Source organism: Bos grunniens, chromosome 9, assembly GCF_055505025.1.
Source record: "Bos grunniens cultivar Pamir isolate PY7600 chromosome 9, Bosgru_T2T1.0, whole genome shotgun sequence".
In the NCBI taxonomy this organism is placed as follows: Eukaryota; Metazoa; Chordata; class Mammalia; order Artiodactyla; family Bovidae; genus Bos; species Bos grunniens.
Window position 1 is genome coordinate 28116535 of NC_141173.1, and position 21361 is coordinate 28137895.

The following is a 21361-nucleotide window of genomic DNA, read 5'->3' on the forward strand; positions in this document are numbered from 1 at the left end:
GCTTCTTTGATGGCACAGTGGCAAAGAACCTGCCTGCCAGTGCAAGAGATGTGGGTTTGATTCACGGGTTGGGAAGATCCCCTGAGTAGGAAATGGCAACCCACTCTAGTATTCTTGCCTGGAAAATCCATAGATAGAGGAACTGGTGGGCTATAGTCCACGGGGTAGCAAACAGCTGGACACGGCTGAGCATGTGCATGCATGCACACACACACACAACCTGAATGACATATGAACTGAACCCAGTTAAGGCCCCTATATACAGTTTCAAGATTCTGATGGATGGATACAGAGATCTCCCATTGCAGCTACCCAAGACAAGTAAATTACCTTGTTTATTGAAACTGCCACCTGCTAACGTGGAATGGTCAGCCTCTTTCTTACATCTCTCCTTAGATCTCTGTGTGCAGAGGCCAGTTTGCAAATCAAGAAACAGGGGACATTTCCCCCTCTTTTCTTAAACTCTGCTGTTAGGCTCAACTGCATATAGAGGCTCCTGTGGAGAAGGCAATGGCAACCCACTCCAGTACTCTTGCCTGGAGAATCCCAGGGACGGGGGAGCCTGGTGGGCTACTGTCTATGGGGTCGCACGGGGTCGGACATGACTGAAGCGACTCAGCAGCAGCAGCAGCAGAGAGTAAATTGAGAGTTAACCATTCTCTTCATTTATATATATATCCATGAACACATACTCCTGCTTGTTATAATATTGTGATGGATGCAAAGAAATACAGTTGAAAAGTTGTAGCCTCTAAGTAGTTTATATCCCAATCTTGGAAACTCTTGTAGACCAAGAAATAAGGTGCTGGCTTCTCTCTATTCTGTGAGGGATATAAATGATGAACAAATAGGGGCCATGGAAACACCATGACAAAAAAGGGTTGATGAGAGCTATACATAAATTAGCACAAATAACACAGTAAAATATGAAAATGGCCAAAATAAAGCAATGAAAGAGATATTCTGTGCCCAGAGAGTGCATCTAGACCAGTGACTTCTGCTTAAACTTGTGTGAATTCCAAACTACTCATCTAGAGCCAAAGACCAGGAAGAGAAAGAGAAGTGGGTGGAACCACTTATGTGCTCAGCACAGGAGGAGTAGCAACAATGCAGGCAGAGCCAGAAGGATGCATTCATACAGCATGTCCAGTCTATGCCAGGAGCTGTGGAGGGCACAGGAGCAAGCCACAGAGGCCAGGGAGACAGGACAATCCCTACTATCATGGAGCTCCTGCCCCAGGTTTCTGACAGTGACTGTCTGAGGAGCTGAAATGAAATTATTGAATGGAGGATGATGTCAGGTTAGATGGCCAGGTGAAGGGCCAGATTTGCAAAAATCTGAAACAGTATTCCAGGCAGAGAGCATTGCAAAAGCCCTAAGATTGTGACTGACTCATCATTTTATTGGAAGAGAAAAGTGACCGTGGCCAGTGCACAGTGAACAAAGCGGGGACCTGTTGGAAAACGTCTGATGACAAATTGAAAATCTAATGAACAATCATTGTTCAAGCATACAAAAATGAAGTCTGCTGGCAATTGAGGACCTGATCTCAGACATAACCCTGTACCGCTGAGAACCTGACCTTTCTGTAAACTGCGCCTAACTCCAGCAATTTTTAAAACAAAGATGCAACCTTATGTCTTTGCTCCCCTTTGTAACTATGCAACCATTTCAGACATCAAGAAATCGTTACTTAACATGCATCCATACTTCTTGCCATCTTCAACTATAATTCCTGATCAATAGTCGATGGAACTATTAACCAATTTTGAGGGTTTTGCCTTTGTAAATCTCCATTTCATAGTCTGGTGGAACACGATTCAAGTGCTTCTCAAATCTGTATCTCCCAGACTAGTCTTAAATCCCAAATCAACACCCTTTTATTTCAATCAGATATCCAGTTCTGAAATTTTAGTTAACATGTCCAAGAGGTAAGTGGAGACCAGATTATATAAATCCTTGCACAGAGTCTGGATATTATTCTACTTGGAAGAGTTGATGGATTTAATAGAAGGAGAGAAACAGTAAGATTTACACTTTAATAACAGCCTTGTTGAAATTACCTGCATAAAATATGCTATCTCCTTTCAGTTTTTTTTTTTTTCCACCACTCCTAATTTTCATGTTTATTTCTTATGGCACACAATAAATGTATTTAAGGTGACTGTACTTACTGGCTGACTTATTATTAACAGTACCCTCATTTACTCTGAAAAGTGTCCAAGTTTAGACCAGGGTTGTCAACCTTTTCCTATAAAGGGCCCAAGTGCAAGTGTTTCTGGCTGTGTAGATCAGATGGCAATGAAACTCTGCCACAACAGCACAAAAGCAAGCCACAGACGATATGTAAACTAAAGGGGGTGGTTGTGTTCCAATAAACCTTTATTTATGGATACATTAAAATTATACATAAAGTTCAGTTTTAGTATCGTAAGTCTTTTGACTTTTCCAATTGTTTAAAAATATAAAACCCAGTTTTAGCTCACAGGCCATATAAGAACAGGTGGGTGAATTTAGTCCAGGGCTTCACTAATCTCCTGTAAGATTATAAATTAGATGGTGACCCTTACTGTCATTTATTGAGGGCCTACTATGTGCCAGGCAGTCATCACAACAAGCCTATGAGGTACGTACCAGCTGTAAATGTGTTTTGTAATAATAAACAGAGTCATAAACAAAGGCAAGTCTAAGGAACTCACCACCCAAGGTCTCCATGCTAAGAGGTGGCAGAAAGCCTAGCTGAAGGGTCCACATCAGTAACCACATGGCTAAATAATATCACAATACACTTCCATTCCCTCCCTCCTGATGTACATTTCTCCTCCATCATCTTTTTAGTTCTTGCCTAGTTTCAATCTCCTTTTATCCATTAATCGCCTTCACTTTCTTTGTCCATAGTCTATCAAAATTATAATTACAATCTAGTTATATGCCTAGGACTGGGGGGCAGGGGTTAGGGGGAAGCCAAAAATCAGATTACATAGAACAAAGAACAGTCCTTTCAACCATTATAGTCAAATATTTCTAGTTTCCTTTAAAATTTTCTAAACATAAATATTCCCTTCATAATCCTAAAAAGAAACCAGTTCTCCTCCTAAGCACTAGCTTTCTAGGTAAAATATGCCTATTATCTAATTTCATTGTATTTCTCTTATAACAACCAGTTAAATAACAGTGATAGCAGTATTTTTCTTCGCAATTGTCTTGTGAGTAAATCCCTAATTCTCACTTCCTTGTATCTATAAGAAAATGGTGTCAAGTTAAATAAGATCCAGATAAGTTACTTCCATTCTTAAATCTATGATACACCATAGTTCTAATGCATTAAGGTAGGAATTTTGCCACCATTTTGAGGATTTGTTGTTCTATATTTCAAACAACTCTCTTTACAAGTGAATTTTTGGAACACAGGTTGTTCTTTGAATTGGGGGCTTTCAGGACATGCTGCCAAACCCTTCGTGATTTTAAAGCATTTTGCAAGTGTTTATTTAATGGTGATTGTCTGTTTTGATAGTAAAAAAGGAGGTTACTTAATTCCAGGACCACTTTCACTATTGAAGCTTCTTGCCAACAATAAGGCAGCAGTAAAACTCAAATAGTTTATAAATGTCAGCAAAATCCTATGAACAAATTACTGCCCAAGTCATTTTGTTTTAGTGTCTTTTATTTGGAAAAACATACTTTTTAAGGGAGGAGAAAAAGATGCCATTTGATTGTTGAGATACACTACCATTTTCCACTAAATTGTTGTTAAAGACTTAAAAAAAATCAAGTTGAAGCTGCTGATTTAAGTTGCTCACTTCATGTCAATTTCTGAAAATGTTAAGCGTGGCATTAAAATCAAAGATGCATTTAAGGAGAAACATACACTTAGTTTGGAGGGATAAATGAGAACAACCTGTTTGGTTCACATTAAGCTTGCAGATTTATCAACACTGGGTACACATGGGAAAGACAGAGCGAGTGTTTATGAGCTCTCAGAAAGGATTGATTTTTACAAGTCCCTGATTTAGCTGGAAGGGGTGCCTATATATTTAGTTACCAAAAGGGTTAATGGACTTAACCTTTTGAAAAATGTATTTTTTCATGTGCATATAACATGATGGATAGTTTACTGAATGCACATAGGTAAACATAGGTGAAAACAAATTAATTGGAAGGTATAAGGTGTTTTTGTTTTGTTTTGTTTTTTTTTCTTGATAGATGGATCTCATTATTTTCCTTGGGCAGACAAAGCCATAACAGTTTCCAGAGAAAGGAGAGTGACAGTTCCAGGAAACTGCTTACAGATGGACAGCCAGCAGGCTAAAAATATTATTGTGTCCACCTCATCAATAAGCTGGCTCCATGAAGAGTGGCAATTATTCTTTTCCTGCTTATGCTGCCTTTGAAAGGCATGAAGACAATTATTGATAGCTGGGTATGCAGAACAAAATATATACAGTAACACAAACCCATTTACTATGGCAAATCCATATCAGAGAGACCACTGCCTTTCATGCCAGTATTTAAAGCAGCAACATGTACCCATCGATGTCTTAAGAGGATTATGCTGATACTGTGTTTTGTTGCAATCCTATTAATTATTAATGACGCATGTTTATTATTCACCTATATTTAGAAAGTCTGTATTATGTACTGAAAAGAGGGAGAGAAACATCACTGAGTTGGAGGAGGTGTTTTCAATCTTCCACACGCACAAATGTCACAACTGGCCTTTATCTACCACAGAGGTTCTTTAAGCTCTGTGTGACAATTTTATCAAAAGAAATGAATGAAAATAAAATTTTATACAAATCACAAACTATCAATGCTTGTTAGCCATCAGGAAACAAGATACACAGCTTTATTATTTTTTTTAACATGAGAAAAAAATTGGAGTACCAATTACTGTGTAGAATTAAAAAAAAAAAACCCTCAACTAAAGGCACAACAAAATAAATGACAGATTCCAAGCCTCAGCATAGAGCTAAAGGGATTTCAATGGGCTCATTACTTTTATTATCCTGCAATGCTCAGCCAAGCCTACAGTAAGGCTGTGTTTAGACACAAGATGTGCTGTGTACTTGCAAAAATGTGGGCAATGGATCAGCTCACCTGAAACCAGTAGAGCAGACATGCAAAATCAGGGCATAGCAAATGCTAAACTTATTCTGCTGAATGCAGAGAGGAGAAAGGTATTAACCAGGAAAGGAGTTAAGAGAAAAATGGCAGACAGTTTCAACCATAGTAGTCAAACCTCGCCATATTCAATCATATAAAGTACTGTGGATATCCTCATGGCTTTTGTTTTTAGGATGTCCCTTTTCCTGGCATTTATATGCTAAGATAGATGAAAAGGATTCACATTGTTAACAAACTGCAGAATAGCAAAAGGGCCATTTTTTTTAAAGTCAGTCTAAATGAGAGAACATGACTTATACACTGCAACATTTTTCAGATTGTTCCTGGGCTTGAAGGTCATAGTGATTAACTGTGCTGCCTTATTCTAGAGTTGAACAGTTATCCAATAATCAGGGATTCCATCCAGAGCTGCCATGACTACACTAAAGAGACTCTTGTTCCCAGTTTTCCTAAATGTCTAATCTCTGAGGACTAGAGAGAGGGGTTCATTCAAAGGTGAATTGTCTTTCTGGGTGTAAAAAAGTAGTGGATAATTAGAACAAGCAGCAACTAAATATCCTCCACCTAATTCCCAAGTCAGCTGCCCATTTGTAACTGCAATCTTGAAAAACTATAGGTTTTTCAGTCTATGAAACAATTACTGTTTTTTATTTAAAAGATTCCCAAGGTGTTGGTATCTGAAAAGAAAATATTATTCATTCAATAGTGACACAATGTGTTATATTTTAAATTATACATTCTTTTTATGCTGCTTTTTGGAATTTCATGAGATAGCAACTAAATGTAGTTGTAAGGGGAAAAAGCATACTGAAACCCTTGTGAGACTGAGACAAGTTATTTCTTAACCTCCCTATATCTGTTCAGGTGACAAGATTTTTTTTTAATTTAAATTTATTTATTTTAATTATAGGCTAATTACTTTACAATATTGTATTGGTTTTGCCATACATCAACATGAATCGCCACAGGTATACACGTGTTCCCAATCCTGAACCCCCCTCCCACCTCCCTCCCCATACCATCCCTCTGGGTCATCCTGGTGCACCAGCCCCAAGCATCCTGTATCCTGCATCAAGCCTGGACTGGCAATTCGTTTCTTATATGATATTATACATGTTTCAATGCCATTCTCCCAAATCATCCCCCCACTCCCTCTCCCACAGAGTCCAAACGACTGTTCTATACATCAGTGTCTCTTTTGCTATCTCGCATACAGGGTTATTGTTACCATCTTCCTAAATTCCATATATATGCATTAGTATACTGTATTGGTATTTTTCTTTCTGGCTTACTTCACTCTGTATAATCGGCTCCAGTTTCATCCACCTCATTAGAACTGATTCAAATGTATTCTTTTTAATGGCTGAGTAATTATCCATTGTGTATATGTACCACAGCTTTCTTATCCATTCATCTGCTGATGGACATGTAGGTTGCTTCCATGTCCTGGCTCTGCGATGAACACTGGGGTACACATGTCTCTTTTTTAAAATGGGCAACATATTCAATAGTCTAAGGCTCCTCAGGTGGCTCAGTGGTAAAGAATCCGTCTGCTGAACAAGAGACAGGTGTTTGATCCCTGGGTTGGGAAGATCACTGGAGAAGTAATTAGCAACCCTCTCCAGTATTCTTGCCTGGGAAATGCCATGGACAGATGAGCCTGGCAGGTTATAGTCCATGGGGTCGCAAAAGAGGCAAACAGCACTTAATGACTAAAACAACCACCACAAGATAATCCAGGTGAAATCATATTTGAAACACATTTCACCTGAATTTAAAATAAATTTGTAAATTATTTATTCCAGCTAAAAAAACTAATGTCCAATGACATACAATAAAGATTATTTGCTTCTGAATTCAGAGAAGGCACTGGCACCCCACTCCAGTACTCTTGCCTGGAAACTCCCATGGATGGAGGAGCCTGGTAGGCTGCAGTCCATGGGGTCGCAAAGAGTCGGACGCGACTGAGCGACTTCCCTTTCACTTCTCACTTTCATGCATTGGAGAAGGAAATGGCAACTCACTCCAATGTTCTTGCCTGGAGAATCCCAGGGACAGGGGAGTCTGATGGGCTGCCGTCTATGGGGTTGCACAGAGTCGGACACAACTGAAGCAACTTAGCAGCAGCAGCAGCAGCTTCTGAATTATATTGAAATAGTCCATCAAGAAAATTCTTTGACTATTATCTTACGACATTTTAAAGTAAAACTGACAACAACACACAGGAGGGGAAACCACTGGTTCTTCTAATTAAGCCATAAAGGAGGGCAGTGATGGAGCCACTCGCTTCACCCAAGGACCAGGGTCCTGAACGCAGTCAGGATCCCTTTTCCACATTCCCCCGCCCCCGCTTCTCAGAGCCTGAAAGGAAAGCCCTGTGTGTTGTGTGGATGAGTGTGTGTGTTTCCAGGAGGCACCCACTGGAAGTCAAGAGCCCATTCCCTCCTTGATCTCTGTGAGCAGGGATCCGGGTCATAGGGAATCACATTTGCTTAGAAAGGAAGTCACGCATTCTGACAGTTTGGCTAGGGGAGGGCAAGGGAGGAAACTGTCCAAAACTCAGAGAGTGTATTTCCAGAAGTCTTGGGCAGAGAAAGCACTACCTGAAATGCTTCCCAGATGTCACCAATGGATTAAAGGCAGTCCATGTTGGTATTTTAGACTTCTTCTATGTCTAGGGTATCTGTAGCAGCTGGACTGTTTATCCTAGTAACATTAAGTACATGATTAGAAGAACCCAGGAATATTCTTGTAACATAGTCATCAATTTGGAGAAGGCAATGGCACCCCACTCCAGTACTCTTGCCTGGCAAATCCCATGGGCGGAGGAGCCTGATAGGCTGCAGTCCATGCAGTCGTGAAGAGTTGGACACGACTGAGCGACTTCACTTTCACTTTTCACTTTCATGCATTGGAGAAGGAGATGGCAATCCACTCCAGTGTTCTTGCCTGGGGAATTCCAGGGATGGGGGAGCCTGGTGGGCTGCCGTCTAGGGGATTGCACAGAGTCGGACATGACTGAAGCGACTCAGCAGCAGCAGCAGTCACCAATTTGTAATAAGTACTGTTTAATAAAATGGATAAAATGATATTTGTGTGCCTGAACATGTTCCTCCTGTACTACAAAGCCCCCATGGTCTCGTGCTTGATGCTGTTTCTCTGTCTGTTGTTACCATAGCCCTTAGGCACAAACCTACTGTTTCCAAGGACTCATTCTCATTGACTCTGTCCTGATGCCCTGGGTGTCCTCTACCAGAGACGGGTCCACAGACCCAGAAGTCTCTCACTGATCTCTCATCTGTGCTCTTTTTGTAACTTTTCCTTAACAGACAAGGTAAAATTACAGGAAGAACCAGCTTTGACTCAAAAGTGCCTTGAAACTCATCTTTACATCTTTCTTTGATGTGATTTTATCCAAATCCCAATAATTATCAAAATTTGACTTCTCTTTAGAATACTTTTGTGAAGACAGGCAAATATATCTAAGCTCCCTTACCAAATATAAATACTATTTCTATTCATGCCATCAATTACACTACTTTCTTTCCTTTTAAACACACTGAAACATCTTACAACACTCTTACACTTGGAAGCATCAGTCCCACTGTTGTTTCCTCCATCTTTACATACTTTGAAATCTGGAAGGATAACAATCCTAACAATAGAATCACTGTTCCTAGAATCTTGTAACTGCTAGATTAATCCAGATTAACACTCATGATTCTTGGACATATTTTTTCTCTTCAAGCCCTATAGTAGATACACCCTCCTAAGCTCATCCCTGCACGTATTTCAATCCTTACCACAGACAGGAGACCATTTTCTCAAAAAAAAAAAAAGAGCCAATGAATAGGTGGACTGAATCCACTCCTTAGAAAACAGGTCTTCATTATGCATTGCTATGCTAAGCTATGCTAAGTCACTTCAGTCGTGTCCGACTCTGTGTGACCCCAGAGATGGCAGCACACCAGGCTCCCCCGTCCCTGGGATTCTCCAGGCAAGAACACTGGAGTGGGTTGCCATTTCCTTCTCCAATGCATGAAAGTGAAAAGAGAAAGTGAAGTCACTCAGTCGTGTCTGACTCCTAGTGACCCCATGGACTGCAGCCCACCAGGCTCCTCCATCCATGGGATTTTCCAGGCAAGTGTACTGGAGTGGGGTGCCATTGCCTTCTCCGTCATTATGCATTAAGAGCACACAAAGGGTCAAGCGGTGAGCATTGTTTAAATAACAGCACTGCCTGCCCTTGGGGAACTGTCTGGATCATAAACTGTCTTTGATAAGGACTTTAGGAACTTAATACTATAACAATCCTGCCTACACCTATGCAGGTATAGCACATGGCCCATTGCCAAGAGTTCTGGTCTAGGACAGGCATATTCAGTGGCCAGTGAAATGCTGACGTCAGAGATTTTTTAAAAAAGAAAAGAGGTATGACTAAAAAGATTCAGTCTCTGGCTTTCAACCATTATTCCACCTCACACGAGCTACCAGCATTCTCCCCTGATTTGACATTTTCACCTGCTATTGGATATCATATATATGTTGGCCAGCACCCTAGATGTTAAATTTAAGACACTAATAATTGTTGCTTGTTCCCAAACCTCTTTCCTTCAACTTCTTTCTGTCCTCTCTCCTGCTCCCTCACTCTCCCCCGCCCTTCCCCCATCCCTGTCCCATCCTCATCTCTTTCTCATGTGTCTCCCTAATTTCCTAGTCTTCCCTGGTTTAGCCTTTTCTCTTTCCTACATTCGGACCAGTGGAGTCCGAGATTAATCAAAGGAGTTAAGCCCCAGATGTGAAGGCCACTTCACACATGCCTTCTATTATTAATATGACTTCTCTTCTGACTTTTTTCATCCTCACGTTAACTGAAAATGATAGTTAACATCCCTTGGAAGTCCCTATACATTTTGGTGGATCATTTTGTACAACTGCCATATTCTGCCATCTATTACAATTTCTCATGTAAACGGCTTATCAATTTTTTACAAGCTTATCTTGTAAAGCATGTATCTTTGTATTTTTTAGGCAAAAGTGTTTTATTAATATGTTTTTAAAACTTCTGTAACTTTTGTGTTAGGCCATCCTTTATTGAAACTGTATTTCTTTTGGTTAATCATTTAATAAGCAGTCCAAATATAGTTTCCACTCTCCAAGCACGTTTGCTTTCTAACATTAAAAAGCATTCAGGTTAAAACACTTAGACATTTTATATATAATCTATGCTCCTCCACACTGTTCTCTTAGTAGGGCATGCTTTTTCACACTTGTGAAGTACTGGCAAAAGGCCTGGGTCATTTGACTGCAAGCATCAAATACAAATAGACTGTGACAATCAAATACAAAAAAAGTAGTTTGGGGAGTTAGGCACAAAGTATGAACCCATTTTTATGAAATCAGTATACCTATGACTTGTGACTTTCTGGTTAAAGACCTGTTGTTTTAACAGATGATAAAAATACTTATCCAAGCGGCTATCAGTATGGTTACACAGACTCAGCCTTACTGTTTATGAGTCAAATATCCACGTTTAGATTTGGGTATTGCCCACAAATTATATACACAGCACTGTATACTCAGTCAAGTAAACACTCAACGACACAATGCCATCATATATTAAAATAAGCACTTCCTTTTCCTTTACCTCTGGATTCTCAGTTCCACAAACAGTTACTTTATGTTCTTGGTGTCTGCCCAAACCACCTTCTTGGTCTACTTATATTTACCTATAAAAATGCATACATATTGTTTTATATATGTTTTTGGTATATGTATTTTTGTATGCATCTTTGAAACTACAGAGTTTAGCAGTTTACATATTCTTGTGAAATTTTCTATTTTTACTAAAACTTGTATACCATCCAAGCATACTGATAAAATATGGCTGTCATGAATCTCTTTTTACTCTTGCATGTTATTATGATTCATCACATTTTACCGCTCCATTCACCAAAGGATGACATGCAGGGTGGACATTTCACTGTTACAGACAATCCTGAAGTGAACATCCATGGCATAGGTTTGTGTATAATGTTTTCTTCGTGAAATTTTATTCAGTTTCAAATTTTTATTCAAGGGTCATTTTTTACAATAGTTCATGCTCTAAAGGGCAAAATATTCATTCAAGATAAACCGTGAAAATGAGAATACACCACTTAATGCTACCTATCATTATATAAAACTGATGTTTAAAGCATTTAGCATCTGAAAATACATGTGGGGGAAAAATTAACTTTTTTCACTGAAAAAGGACTGTAAACTTAATAGTCACCTCAAAGAGAGCCTGACTGCATCTTCTATCACATGATGATATGTAAATCATTTAGAACACAAGACAAACATAACCTAACACTTGCCACAGTGGTATCTTCAAGATAAAATAACTTAATTTTTTTCTATGAATGACCTTCAGAGTAAAATAATGGGGTATCATTGAGTCAATATGTCTCAAAGGTAATCGATTACACTTGGAAAGTAAGGCTTTCTTGCAAACTCCAGGTTTGGAAATTAATATCAGGAGGAAGTTGGTGAAAATAAACAGATAATAAGCAGCTTAAAGCTCAACATTCAGAAAACGAAGATCTTGGCATCCGGTCCCATTACTTCATGGGAAATAGATGGGAAAATAGTGGAAACAGTGTCAGACTTTATTTTTCTGGGCTCCAAAATCACTGCAGATGGTGACTGCAGCCATGAAATTAAAAGACGCTTACTCCTTGGAAGGAAAGTTATGACCAACCTAGATGGCATATTCAAAAGCAGAGACATTACTTTGCCAACAAAGGTTCACCTAGTCAAGGCTATGGTTTTTCCTGTGGTCATGTATGGATGTGAGAGTTGGACTGTGAAGGCTGAGCACCGAAGAATTGATGCTTTTGAATTGTGGTGTTGGAGAAGACTCTTGAGAGTCCCTTGGACTGCTAGGAGATCCAACCAGTCCATTCTGAAGGAGATCAGCCCTGGGATTTCTTTGGAAGGAATGATGCTAAAGCTGAAACTCCAGTACTTTGGCCATCTTATGCGAAGAGTTGACTCATTGGAAAAGACTCTGATGCTGGGAGGGATTGGGGGCAGGAGGAGAAGGGGAAGACAGAGGATGAGATGGCTGGATGGCATCACTGACTCGATGGACGTGAGTCTGAGTGAACTCCGGGAGTTGGTGATGGACAGGGAGGCCTGGCGTGCTGCAATTCATGGGGTCGCAAAGAGTTGGACACGACTGAGCGACTGATCTGATCTGATCTGATCTGAAATCACTGTGGCTGGTGACTGCAGCCATTAAATTAAAATACGCTTACACCTTGAAAGGAAAGCTATGACAAACAGACAGCATATTAAAAAATAAAGACATCACTTTGTGAACAAAAGTGTGTATAGTCAAAGCTATGGTTTTTCCAGTAGTCATGTACCAATGTGAGAATTGGACCATAAAGAAGGCTGAGTGCTGAAGAATTGATGCTTTTGATTTTTGGTGTTAGAGAAGACTCTTGAGAATCCCTTGGACAGCAGGGAGATCAAACCAATCAATCCTAGAGGGAATCGATCTGAAATATTCATTGGAAGGACTGATGCTGAAGCTCCAATACTTTGGCCACCTGATGAGGAGAGCCGACTCCCTGGAAAAGACCTTGATGCTGGGAAAGATTGAGGGTGATAGGAGAAGGGGGTGAGCGAGAATGAGATGGTTAGATAGCATTATCGACTCAATGAACATGAATTTGAGCAAACTCTTGGAGAAAGTTAAGGAAAGGGGAGCCTAGCATGCTGCAATCCATTGGGTTGCGAAGAGTTGGACACCACTTAGCAACTGAACAACAAACAAATGTTGCTAGATAAAAGCCTCACATTACTACTTGTTCCAGTGTGAGTGACTCTCCTATAACTGAGCATTGGGATGAGCACTCCACTGGAATTAGAAAAGCTAGGTTCCAACCCCACCTGTGTCTCTTACAAATCACCTATATACGGAAAGATATAAACTATTTGAGGCTCAGATTCATCTTTAAAATGGACCTAACAGTACCCCTTCACAGAGCCGTTCTGTATGTTGAAATTAGGTGTGCAAGTTCTGTAAAGTTCAAAGCACTATACAGATTACTGAAATCGTTTTTACTGCCACATTTTAAATATGCATTAGAGCAATGTGGACTATAACCACCGCTCTGCCTGGTTGTCTGCTCACCCACCCCAAGCAGTCACAAGGATCTGGGAATGACATCGTCATGGGCCACTTTTGACTGTTTCACACTTTCTCCTTTAGAGACACAACTTCCACGTCCCTGTAACAAGCTAAATTATGTAAGCTTTATCTTCTTTCAGTCTTTTATTGAATGCCACTAAACCACTGCTTCCAGGGAGGCCAAGGCTAAAGTCATTCTGTTCCCCTAAATGAACTGAACCAATGTGACCAAATCATTTTGGTCCACTTCACGGCTTCCCATTCAGTGTCTTAGTAGCACAAACTCCGAGTTTCTTCCCCAAAATTGCTAACAGAGAAGGAAAAGATGACTGGCTTGTTAATAAATAAATGGCCATTTATAACATTACACAATGCTGTTTCTGAATGGCATTTATGAGTTGCTATTAATAAAAAATTATTCTTTCTGAACTTGCATACAGCTGTCTTTGAAGTCACTAATAATCGTTTTAACACAAAGCTTCATTCCTTTTCTCCAAAAAGCTCTAAGCACCTGGGAGACATTATCTAATTAACCCTAATGCATGCAGAGAGGCTCTGATGGGGTGTTTCAGAAGACAGAAAGTGTATATAAAGTTAACCATAACTATCATTAAAATATTATCTGTTCAAATGCATGTATAAAACACAAGTCTTTAGCCACAGGAATTCACTTCATTTAAATTGCTTGTAAAATAAAATGGATTTCTATTGACAAGCATTATGTGCTATAAACTTAATCTGTTAAAACAGATTACTTCAAAGGCATATCCTTTATTTTGACTCACATGTATTTCTCTTTCTCCCTACAAAAAGGATAAAATTATAAATATTTTAAGACCTTAATCATCTCCAAAATTTCTAAAATGTCTTGCTGACTCATAGGTACAACTGATTTTACACAACCCTGGTCTTAATTTTTAGAATTTGTGTCACTTGAAACACAACTTTTAGAAAAATAGGAAAAACTGAATTTTTTTTTTTCCTGAAGTAGATTTAAGAATTGGGTTTAAGTGGATGAATAGCCCTACCTAAACTGAGGAACAAAGATGACTATGAAAATAAATTTAGTTTGGCTTCTTTGTGTGAAGCACAAGGACACAGAGTGACCATAATTTAACTTAGTTAACCACATTGGCGGAAACAGGTCAGGCTAAAGAACACAAATGACTTTGCTTGTCAATCTCTTTGTCTGGTGGAGTTTTTCAAGGAAACTCACTGAGCCCCAAGCCAGGCTGACCCATGTACCTCCGTAACGTAGTGAGTAGGGTGATAAAGATACTCACCAGCTCATCATGCAGCTAGAAGATGTGACCCAAGATCTTTAACCTCACTGAAGGCAAAATCATGTATCTTCCTTCTTCTGTAGACACCTACCTTAAGCAGTGCCCTGATCATTGAAAAGTGAAAGTCACTCAGTCATATCTGACTCTTTGCAACTCCATGGACTGTAGCCCACCTGTCTCCTCTGTCCATGGAATTCTCCAGGCAAGAATATTGGGTGGCTAGCTGTTTCCTTCTCCAGGGGATCTCCCCAACCCAGGGATCAAACCTGGGTCTCCTGCAATGCAGGCAGATTCTTTAACCAACTGAGCTATCAGGGAAGCCTACCCTGATGAGTTACACTAAGTGCAATCCCCCTGTTCTATGGTCCATTAGTAAACTGCCACCATGAATTTCTTTGGCAAGACTCATCATCTTTATAGCTATTCTGCTTCTATTTATAAATGGTCCAAAAATCTATATATTCAGTGAAATCAAGGATAGCACTTCACTCTTCAGTCCCAATATAGCACACTGTTAGGCATATTATTTAATATATTCTGACTGAGGGATGGATGGAGGCTTTGATGGATAGATAAAGCAGCTACACTTACTGACTATATCCCCTAGGTCTTCTGAATCCCAATGGGGCTTTGAAATATCTGGGAGAGATCTGGAAGAATCAGAGAGAAGCAGTCATTAGAACCACTGAACCTCTCTTGCATTTTAGGGAATATATTGGGGAATATTCCCATACATTGTTTTCAGTTGAGAATGCAGAAGGCCTTACTTTTTAGAATCATTTACTGTTCATTTTGTAACACCTGCTATATGCAAGAAACTATGGTGGGCCATGTGTGAATTAGCATATGACTCAAATGAGCAATGTAAAAGTCCCTCCCTTTAATTTTAAATGCAATTTTAAATTGGGACTTCTACAATTACGAAAATAAAATATGAGAGTTGACTAAAAAACTGTTAAGGCCATGACAACTCAAAAGTCAATATTGAATATAATTAAGTGAGCTTTAAAGGTTTTGTCATCTTATAAATGGAACTAGGGCCTAAACAATAAGCACAATAAAAATACGTTTTCAAACAGATTCTACTTCTGCTCTTCAAGAACATTTGCTAAATTCATACTATAAGTCATGCTCAGTTCATTAAGTGTTTCAGCTTTTAACGATCAATAAAGTCCAGAATAGGGACCTACTGTGATTGAGAGATACACTTAGGAAAATTACTCTAAGAGCATTAAACAGTTTCCGTGTGTCTCTTAAAACACATTGTTTTTCCTTTGTTTATTTTCCTATTGACAGCTGAACTTTTCAATTCTTCATATCAAACACGAACATAACTTTCAATTAATTGATAAACATCACAGAGACTCAAAAATATCCCCTACAATTTAGAGCCTAGAATGCATTTTATTCTCTTGCACATTTTCAAAAGTAACTGTCAGTTTTGTGTAGATGCTGGCATATTTTCCCTACTAGAGGGAAAGACTGAGCAGTCAGAAAGGGAGGTTTACTGATGCTGTCTTAACAGTAGTCAGTGCAGAAAAGTCTTTCTGAAATATTTAAATCTTCCTCACTGTCTTTATATCAATTATACAGAAGCCTATTTAATTGTTTAATTGTGCACAAATCAGGTGATCACCAAGCTCTGTCTTGCCTCTCTTCTAATTTACTACATTAATGGAACCCTTCTCAGTCACCCTAATAGCTTCTTCTCTCATCTAGATGATTACTTTCAATGCTGTAACTCTAGCCCAGGTCTCTTTCTCTTCCCAACATAATTCTATCAGAATACATGGTCTCCAAGCAAAATTCTGACCACATTTTTTTCCCCTATTCAAAATCCTGCATTGGCTCCTCACTGAATACTGGAAAGTCCAAACTCCGTGAGGTTGTTTGTTGCCTGTGTGCTCAGTTCAATTCACTCGCTCATTTATGTCCGACTCTTTGCAACCCCCTGGACTCCAGCATTCCAGGCCTACCTCTCCATCACCAACTCCTGGAGTTCACTCAAACTTATGTCCACTGAGTCAGTGATGCCATCCAACCATCTCATCCTCTGTCTTCCCCTTCTCCTACTGCCTTCAATCTTTCCCAGCATCAGGGTCTTTTCCAATGAGTCAGTTCTTTGCATCAGGGGGCCAAAGTATTGGAGTTTCAGCTTTACCATCAGTCCTTCCAGTGAACACCCAGGACTGATCTCCTTTAGGTTGGAGTGGTTGGATCTCCTTGCAGTCCAAGGGACTCTCAAGAGTCTTCTCCAACACCACAGTTCAAAAGCATCAATTCTTTGGTGCTCAGCTTTCTTTATAGTCCAACTCTCACATCCATACATGACTACTGGAAAAACCATAGCTTTGACTAGACAGAACTTTATTAGCTCTTTGCAGCCTAACAACTGTAGCCCACCAGGCTCCACGGGATTTTCCAGGCAAGACTGGAGTGGGTTGCCATTTCTCCTCCAGGGGATCTTCCCAACCCAGGTATCGAACTCATATCTCCTACATACCTCCAATACCATGTCATATAAAAGCCTCTATTAACCTGAGTCCAGGTGCTTTTGGGCATGACTACTATGCCTACTTTACCTTCCCAAATCGAGGTATTTCAACTGCTTCCAATTCCCATAAAACACAGGCTGCTATGTCTTTGCTTTTCTCATGCATTGTCCCCTCCTGGAATGTATCCTCCCACCCCATCCAACTAGCACGCACACACTCATCTTTATAAGAATCAATTCCTCTTTTAAGGAGGGTCTCCTCATGAGCATATCAAGATTAAATCAGCCACTCACACAGTCAATTTTTCATTCTATTTCTTCATCAAGATGCCAGATAATACAAATGTTTTCATTCATCACACATCCTCCTTTCTCCCTTCAGTTTCACTTTCCTGCATCTCAGAAAATAACACCAAATCATACTATTTTTCCCTTCCCACCTCTATCTTTTTTCACATCCCTTCAATACTCCTCAGTGAATGTTATCATGCCATGAAGTAAAAGGACTTATGGATGAAGTTCTAATGGAAGTTGGGCCTATCAGAATTCTAAAAATGTGTAAGGAGTGATGAAAAAAATCAACCAATTTTTCACTCAAAACTCAAGTCCTTAAACTGTAAATAATTTCTTCTTTCTGTAATATTTTGAATGACTATTCCAATATATTTTCCTGGATTTACAGATCTCACTTTGTCATAAATTGATTGAAAACATCATAAAGATTTTGTTTTCAGCTACAGAAGTACACATAGGTTAATCTGAATATTTCACACATCTTTTCTGACATTTCTGCTGATGTTTTCCTAAGTTTCAGACATCTGTCTGTTCCTACCATATAAATATATTAGGTTGGTGCAAAAGTAATCATGGTTTTGCACTGTTGAACTTTGTCATTTAATATTGGAATATCATCTTAAATAAATGCGGTTATGTTATACATCATTTTAATGTGCATTTCTCACTTTATGTTTTATGCTAATCAATTACTTGCTATTTGTTTTATATTTATTTTAGACTACGGAAATGATGTTAGACTATAAGCAAAGTCAAGTGATTTTCTTACTTGAGTTCAAAATGGGTCATAACACAGCAGAGACAACTCACAACATCAACGCATGTGGCCCAGGAACTGCTAAGGAATGTACAGGGCAGTGGTGGTTCAAGAAATTTTGCAAAGGAGATGAGAGCCTTGCAGATGAGGACAACAGTGGCCATCCGCTGGAAGGTGACAACAACCAACTGAAAGCATCATTGAAGCCGATCCTCTTACAACTACGTGAAAAGTTGACAAAGAACTCAACATCGGCCATTCTATGGTCATTCAGCATTTGAAGCAAATTGGAAAGGTGAAAAAGCACAATAAGAGGGTGCCTCACGAGCTAACCAAAACTCCACGATAACTGTCATTTAGAAGGATCATCTTCCCTTATTCTAGGCAACCACAACGAACCATTTCTTGATCGGATTGTGATGTTCGATGAAAAGTGGATTGTATATGACAACTGATGACTACCAACTCAGTGGATCGACTGAGAATAAGCTCCAAAGCCCTTCCCAAAGCCAAACTTGCACCAAAAAAACAGTCATGGTCACTACTTGGTGGTCTGCTGCCCATCTGATACACTATAGCTTTCTCAGTTCAGTTGCTCAGTTGTGTCTGGCTCTTTGCGACCCCATGGACCTCAGCACACCAGGCCTCCCTGTCCATCACCAACTCCTGAAGTTTACCCAAACTCATGTCCATTGAGTCGGTAATGCCATCCAACCATCTCATAGCTCTCTGAATCCCAGCAAAACCATTACATCTGAGAAATACGCTCAGCAAATCAATGAGATGCACTGAAAACAGCAACACCTGCAGCCAGCACTGGTCAACAGAAAGGATCCAACAACACTCAACCACACATCGCACAACTGATACTTCAAAGGGTAAATGAACTGAGTTATGATGTTTTGCCTCACCCGCCATATTCACCTGACCTCTCACCAACTGACTACCACTTCAAGCATCTCAGCAACCTTTACAGGGAAAATGCTTCCACAACCAGCAGGAGGCAGAAAATGTTTTTCAAGAGTTTGTCGAATCCCAAGGCACAGATTTTTATGCTATAGTAATATACAAACATATTTCTCATGGAAAAAATGTGTTGATTGTAATGGTTCCTATTTTGATTGATAAAGATGTGTTTGAGCCTAGTTATAATGATTTAAAATTCACTGTCCAAAACTGCAATTACATTTGCACCAATCTATTATCGTATGTATTCTTGTCTTCATAAATTAATGAAATTAATTATTTGTTCAGGAATTAATTAGTAGAGATCTATTGAATTGTATATACCTGTTTTGTTTTTTGTTTTTTCTGCAAAGTAACAGTGAATTAAGTACCACAGAGTTTGAGACTGTCCCATTTTCTTTTCTATAATCAGTACAAAATTAGAGATAATTTAAGGAAACATCAATTTTAGATATTTTCTTTAGTGAAAATCAATCATCTTGAATTTCAAGATTTCAAAAATGTGTTAATATTTTTTAAAAAACAATTTATTGTTGTCAAATCTTTAAAGTGTTTACAATCCAAGTAGTTAGTAAACCTACACAAATCCACAAAATGTTTTGAACATTGATAGGAACTGAGGACTTGGCCAAGTCTCTAATTGTATATGGTTGTATCATTTAGTTATCAAATATGCTACTTAGATATGCAACTTAGTATATTTAATATGATTTACAAAGAGATGAAAAACACAGATATTATTAAATACAATCTATTCTTTGATGATTTAGCAGGTTCTTTAGGATCACACAGCACTTCACAGACATCATTAGTGCTAATGCTAAGTCACTTCAGTCGTGTCCGACTCTGTGCGACCCCATAGACGGCAGCCCACCAGGCTTCCCTGTCCCTGGGATTCTCCAGGCAAGAACACTGGAGTGGGTTGCCATTTCCTTCTCCAATGCATGAAAGTGAAAAGTGAAAGTGAAGTCACTCAGTCGTGTTCGACTCTTAGTGACCCCATGGATTGCAGCCTTCCAGGCTCCTCCATCCATGGGATTTTCCAGGCAAGAGTACAGACATCATTAGGAGCATCAATTAAAACTGAAATTCATTCATATGGTGAGTATGATAGAGACAGTGAAGATTTCAACCACATATTTTTCAAAAATTTGGCAAAACTAATACAATTATGTAAAGTTTAAAAATAAAATAAAATTTAAAAAAAAGAAGAAAAGAGAAAAACTAAGTCATAAAAAAAGAAAAGAAAACAAGCAATGTATAATATTAGGCAAAACTAGTAGAATACCCATCTGAATATCATTAAAACATGTAAATTGTGTGCACATGGGAAAATAGAAAGAAAAATAGCACAAATGGTGTTAATTTCTGGACAATGAAAGTACAAGCTATAAAAGATATTTTCTCTAGCTCTGCTAAAGAAGCAATTAAGAATCAGGTTTGCTTATGAAAATATGAGGTAAACATAAGGACAGTATAGGCCACAAAATTAATTTGATTCCTACAGTTAGGGGAGTATGGCTTGATATTCTTAATATTTAATATTCTTAAATTAAGGAAATATTCCCCTTTAAAAGCAAAAAAAAAAAAAAAAAGGCATCTATAAATCACAGACAGATGGTAAAGAAGTGCTCCAATGGGGCAGAAAGGTCAGAAGAGGACACTGGAATCTACTGAGACAAGCCATGTCAGAAAGTCTGATGTCCAGTCCTACAAAGATATCAAGGGTGCCCAAGACTAAAGCAATATAATTGATAACTGATATTCACAGCCATATCACTGAGAGTGCTTACCACACAGCACAAAGTCAAGAGCAGCTACTTTTCGATTCACAGGTCTGGGATCCTGAGATCTGGGAGAAGGGTTCTGGGGGGCTACCAAAGTGAGAAGTAACACCCCTTCCTAGGAAGACCACTGCTTTGATCCTTTATATAGCAATACAGTAAATTTAGCTGGGTGCTAAAAGACAGACTAACCACTCTCTCTTTGTTAAATCCAGTGCCAAGAATTAGCCAGATAATTTACACACTGGGCTTGCTCTCTGCTTAAGGAAGGAATTGGTCAGTAACCAAAGTATCTTGGGTACCAGAGCTAATATCATTCACTGAGTCTTTAAGAGTGGATGACAAACTGGGTGTCTGTAATTACAGCTGCTGCTGCTGCTGCTAAGTCACTTCAGTCGTGTCCGACTCTGTGCGACCCCATAGACGGCAGCCCACCAGGCTCCCCAGTCCCTGGGATTCTCCAGGCAAGAACACTG

General features: G+C 39.2%; 1 protein-coding gene across 7 annotated transcripts in view; it reads right to left on the bottom strand.

The window, feature by feature from the left end:
• NKAIN2 (sodium/potassium transporting ATPase interacting 2) overlaps positions 1-21361 on the bottom strand; it is a 1179899-nt gene that overhangs the window by 870082 nt on the left and 288456 nt on the right. For 2 of the 7 annotated variants that reach the window (XM_086317031.1, XM_086317029.1), the window contains exons 3-4: positions 15182-15240; positions 14591-14694 (exon numbers count right to left, since the gene is read on the bottom strand). The exons of 4 other annotated variants lie outside the window; for them this stretch is intronic. In XM_086317031.1, the coding sequence (XP_086173157.1) occupies positions 14598-14694; positions 15182-15240 (156 nt within the window). In that variant the 3' untranslated portion in view covers positions 14591-14597. Of the gene's footprint in view, positions 1-10217; positions 12763-14590; positions 14695-15181; positions 15241-21361 lie in introns of those variants that run through there. One more of the 7 variants, XM_086317028.1, reaches the window with a different exon arrangement.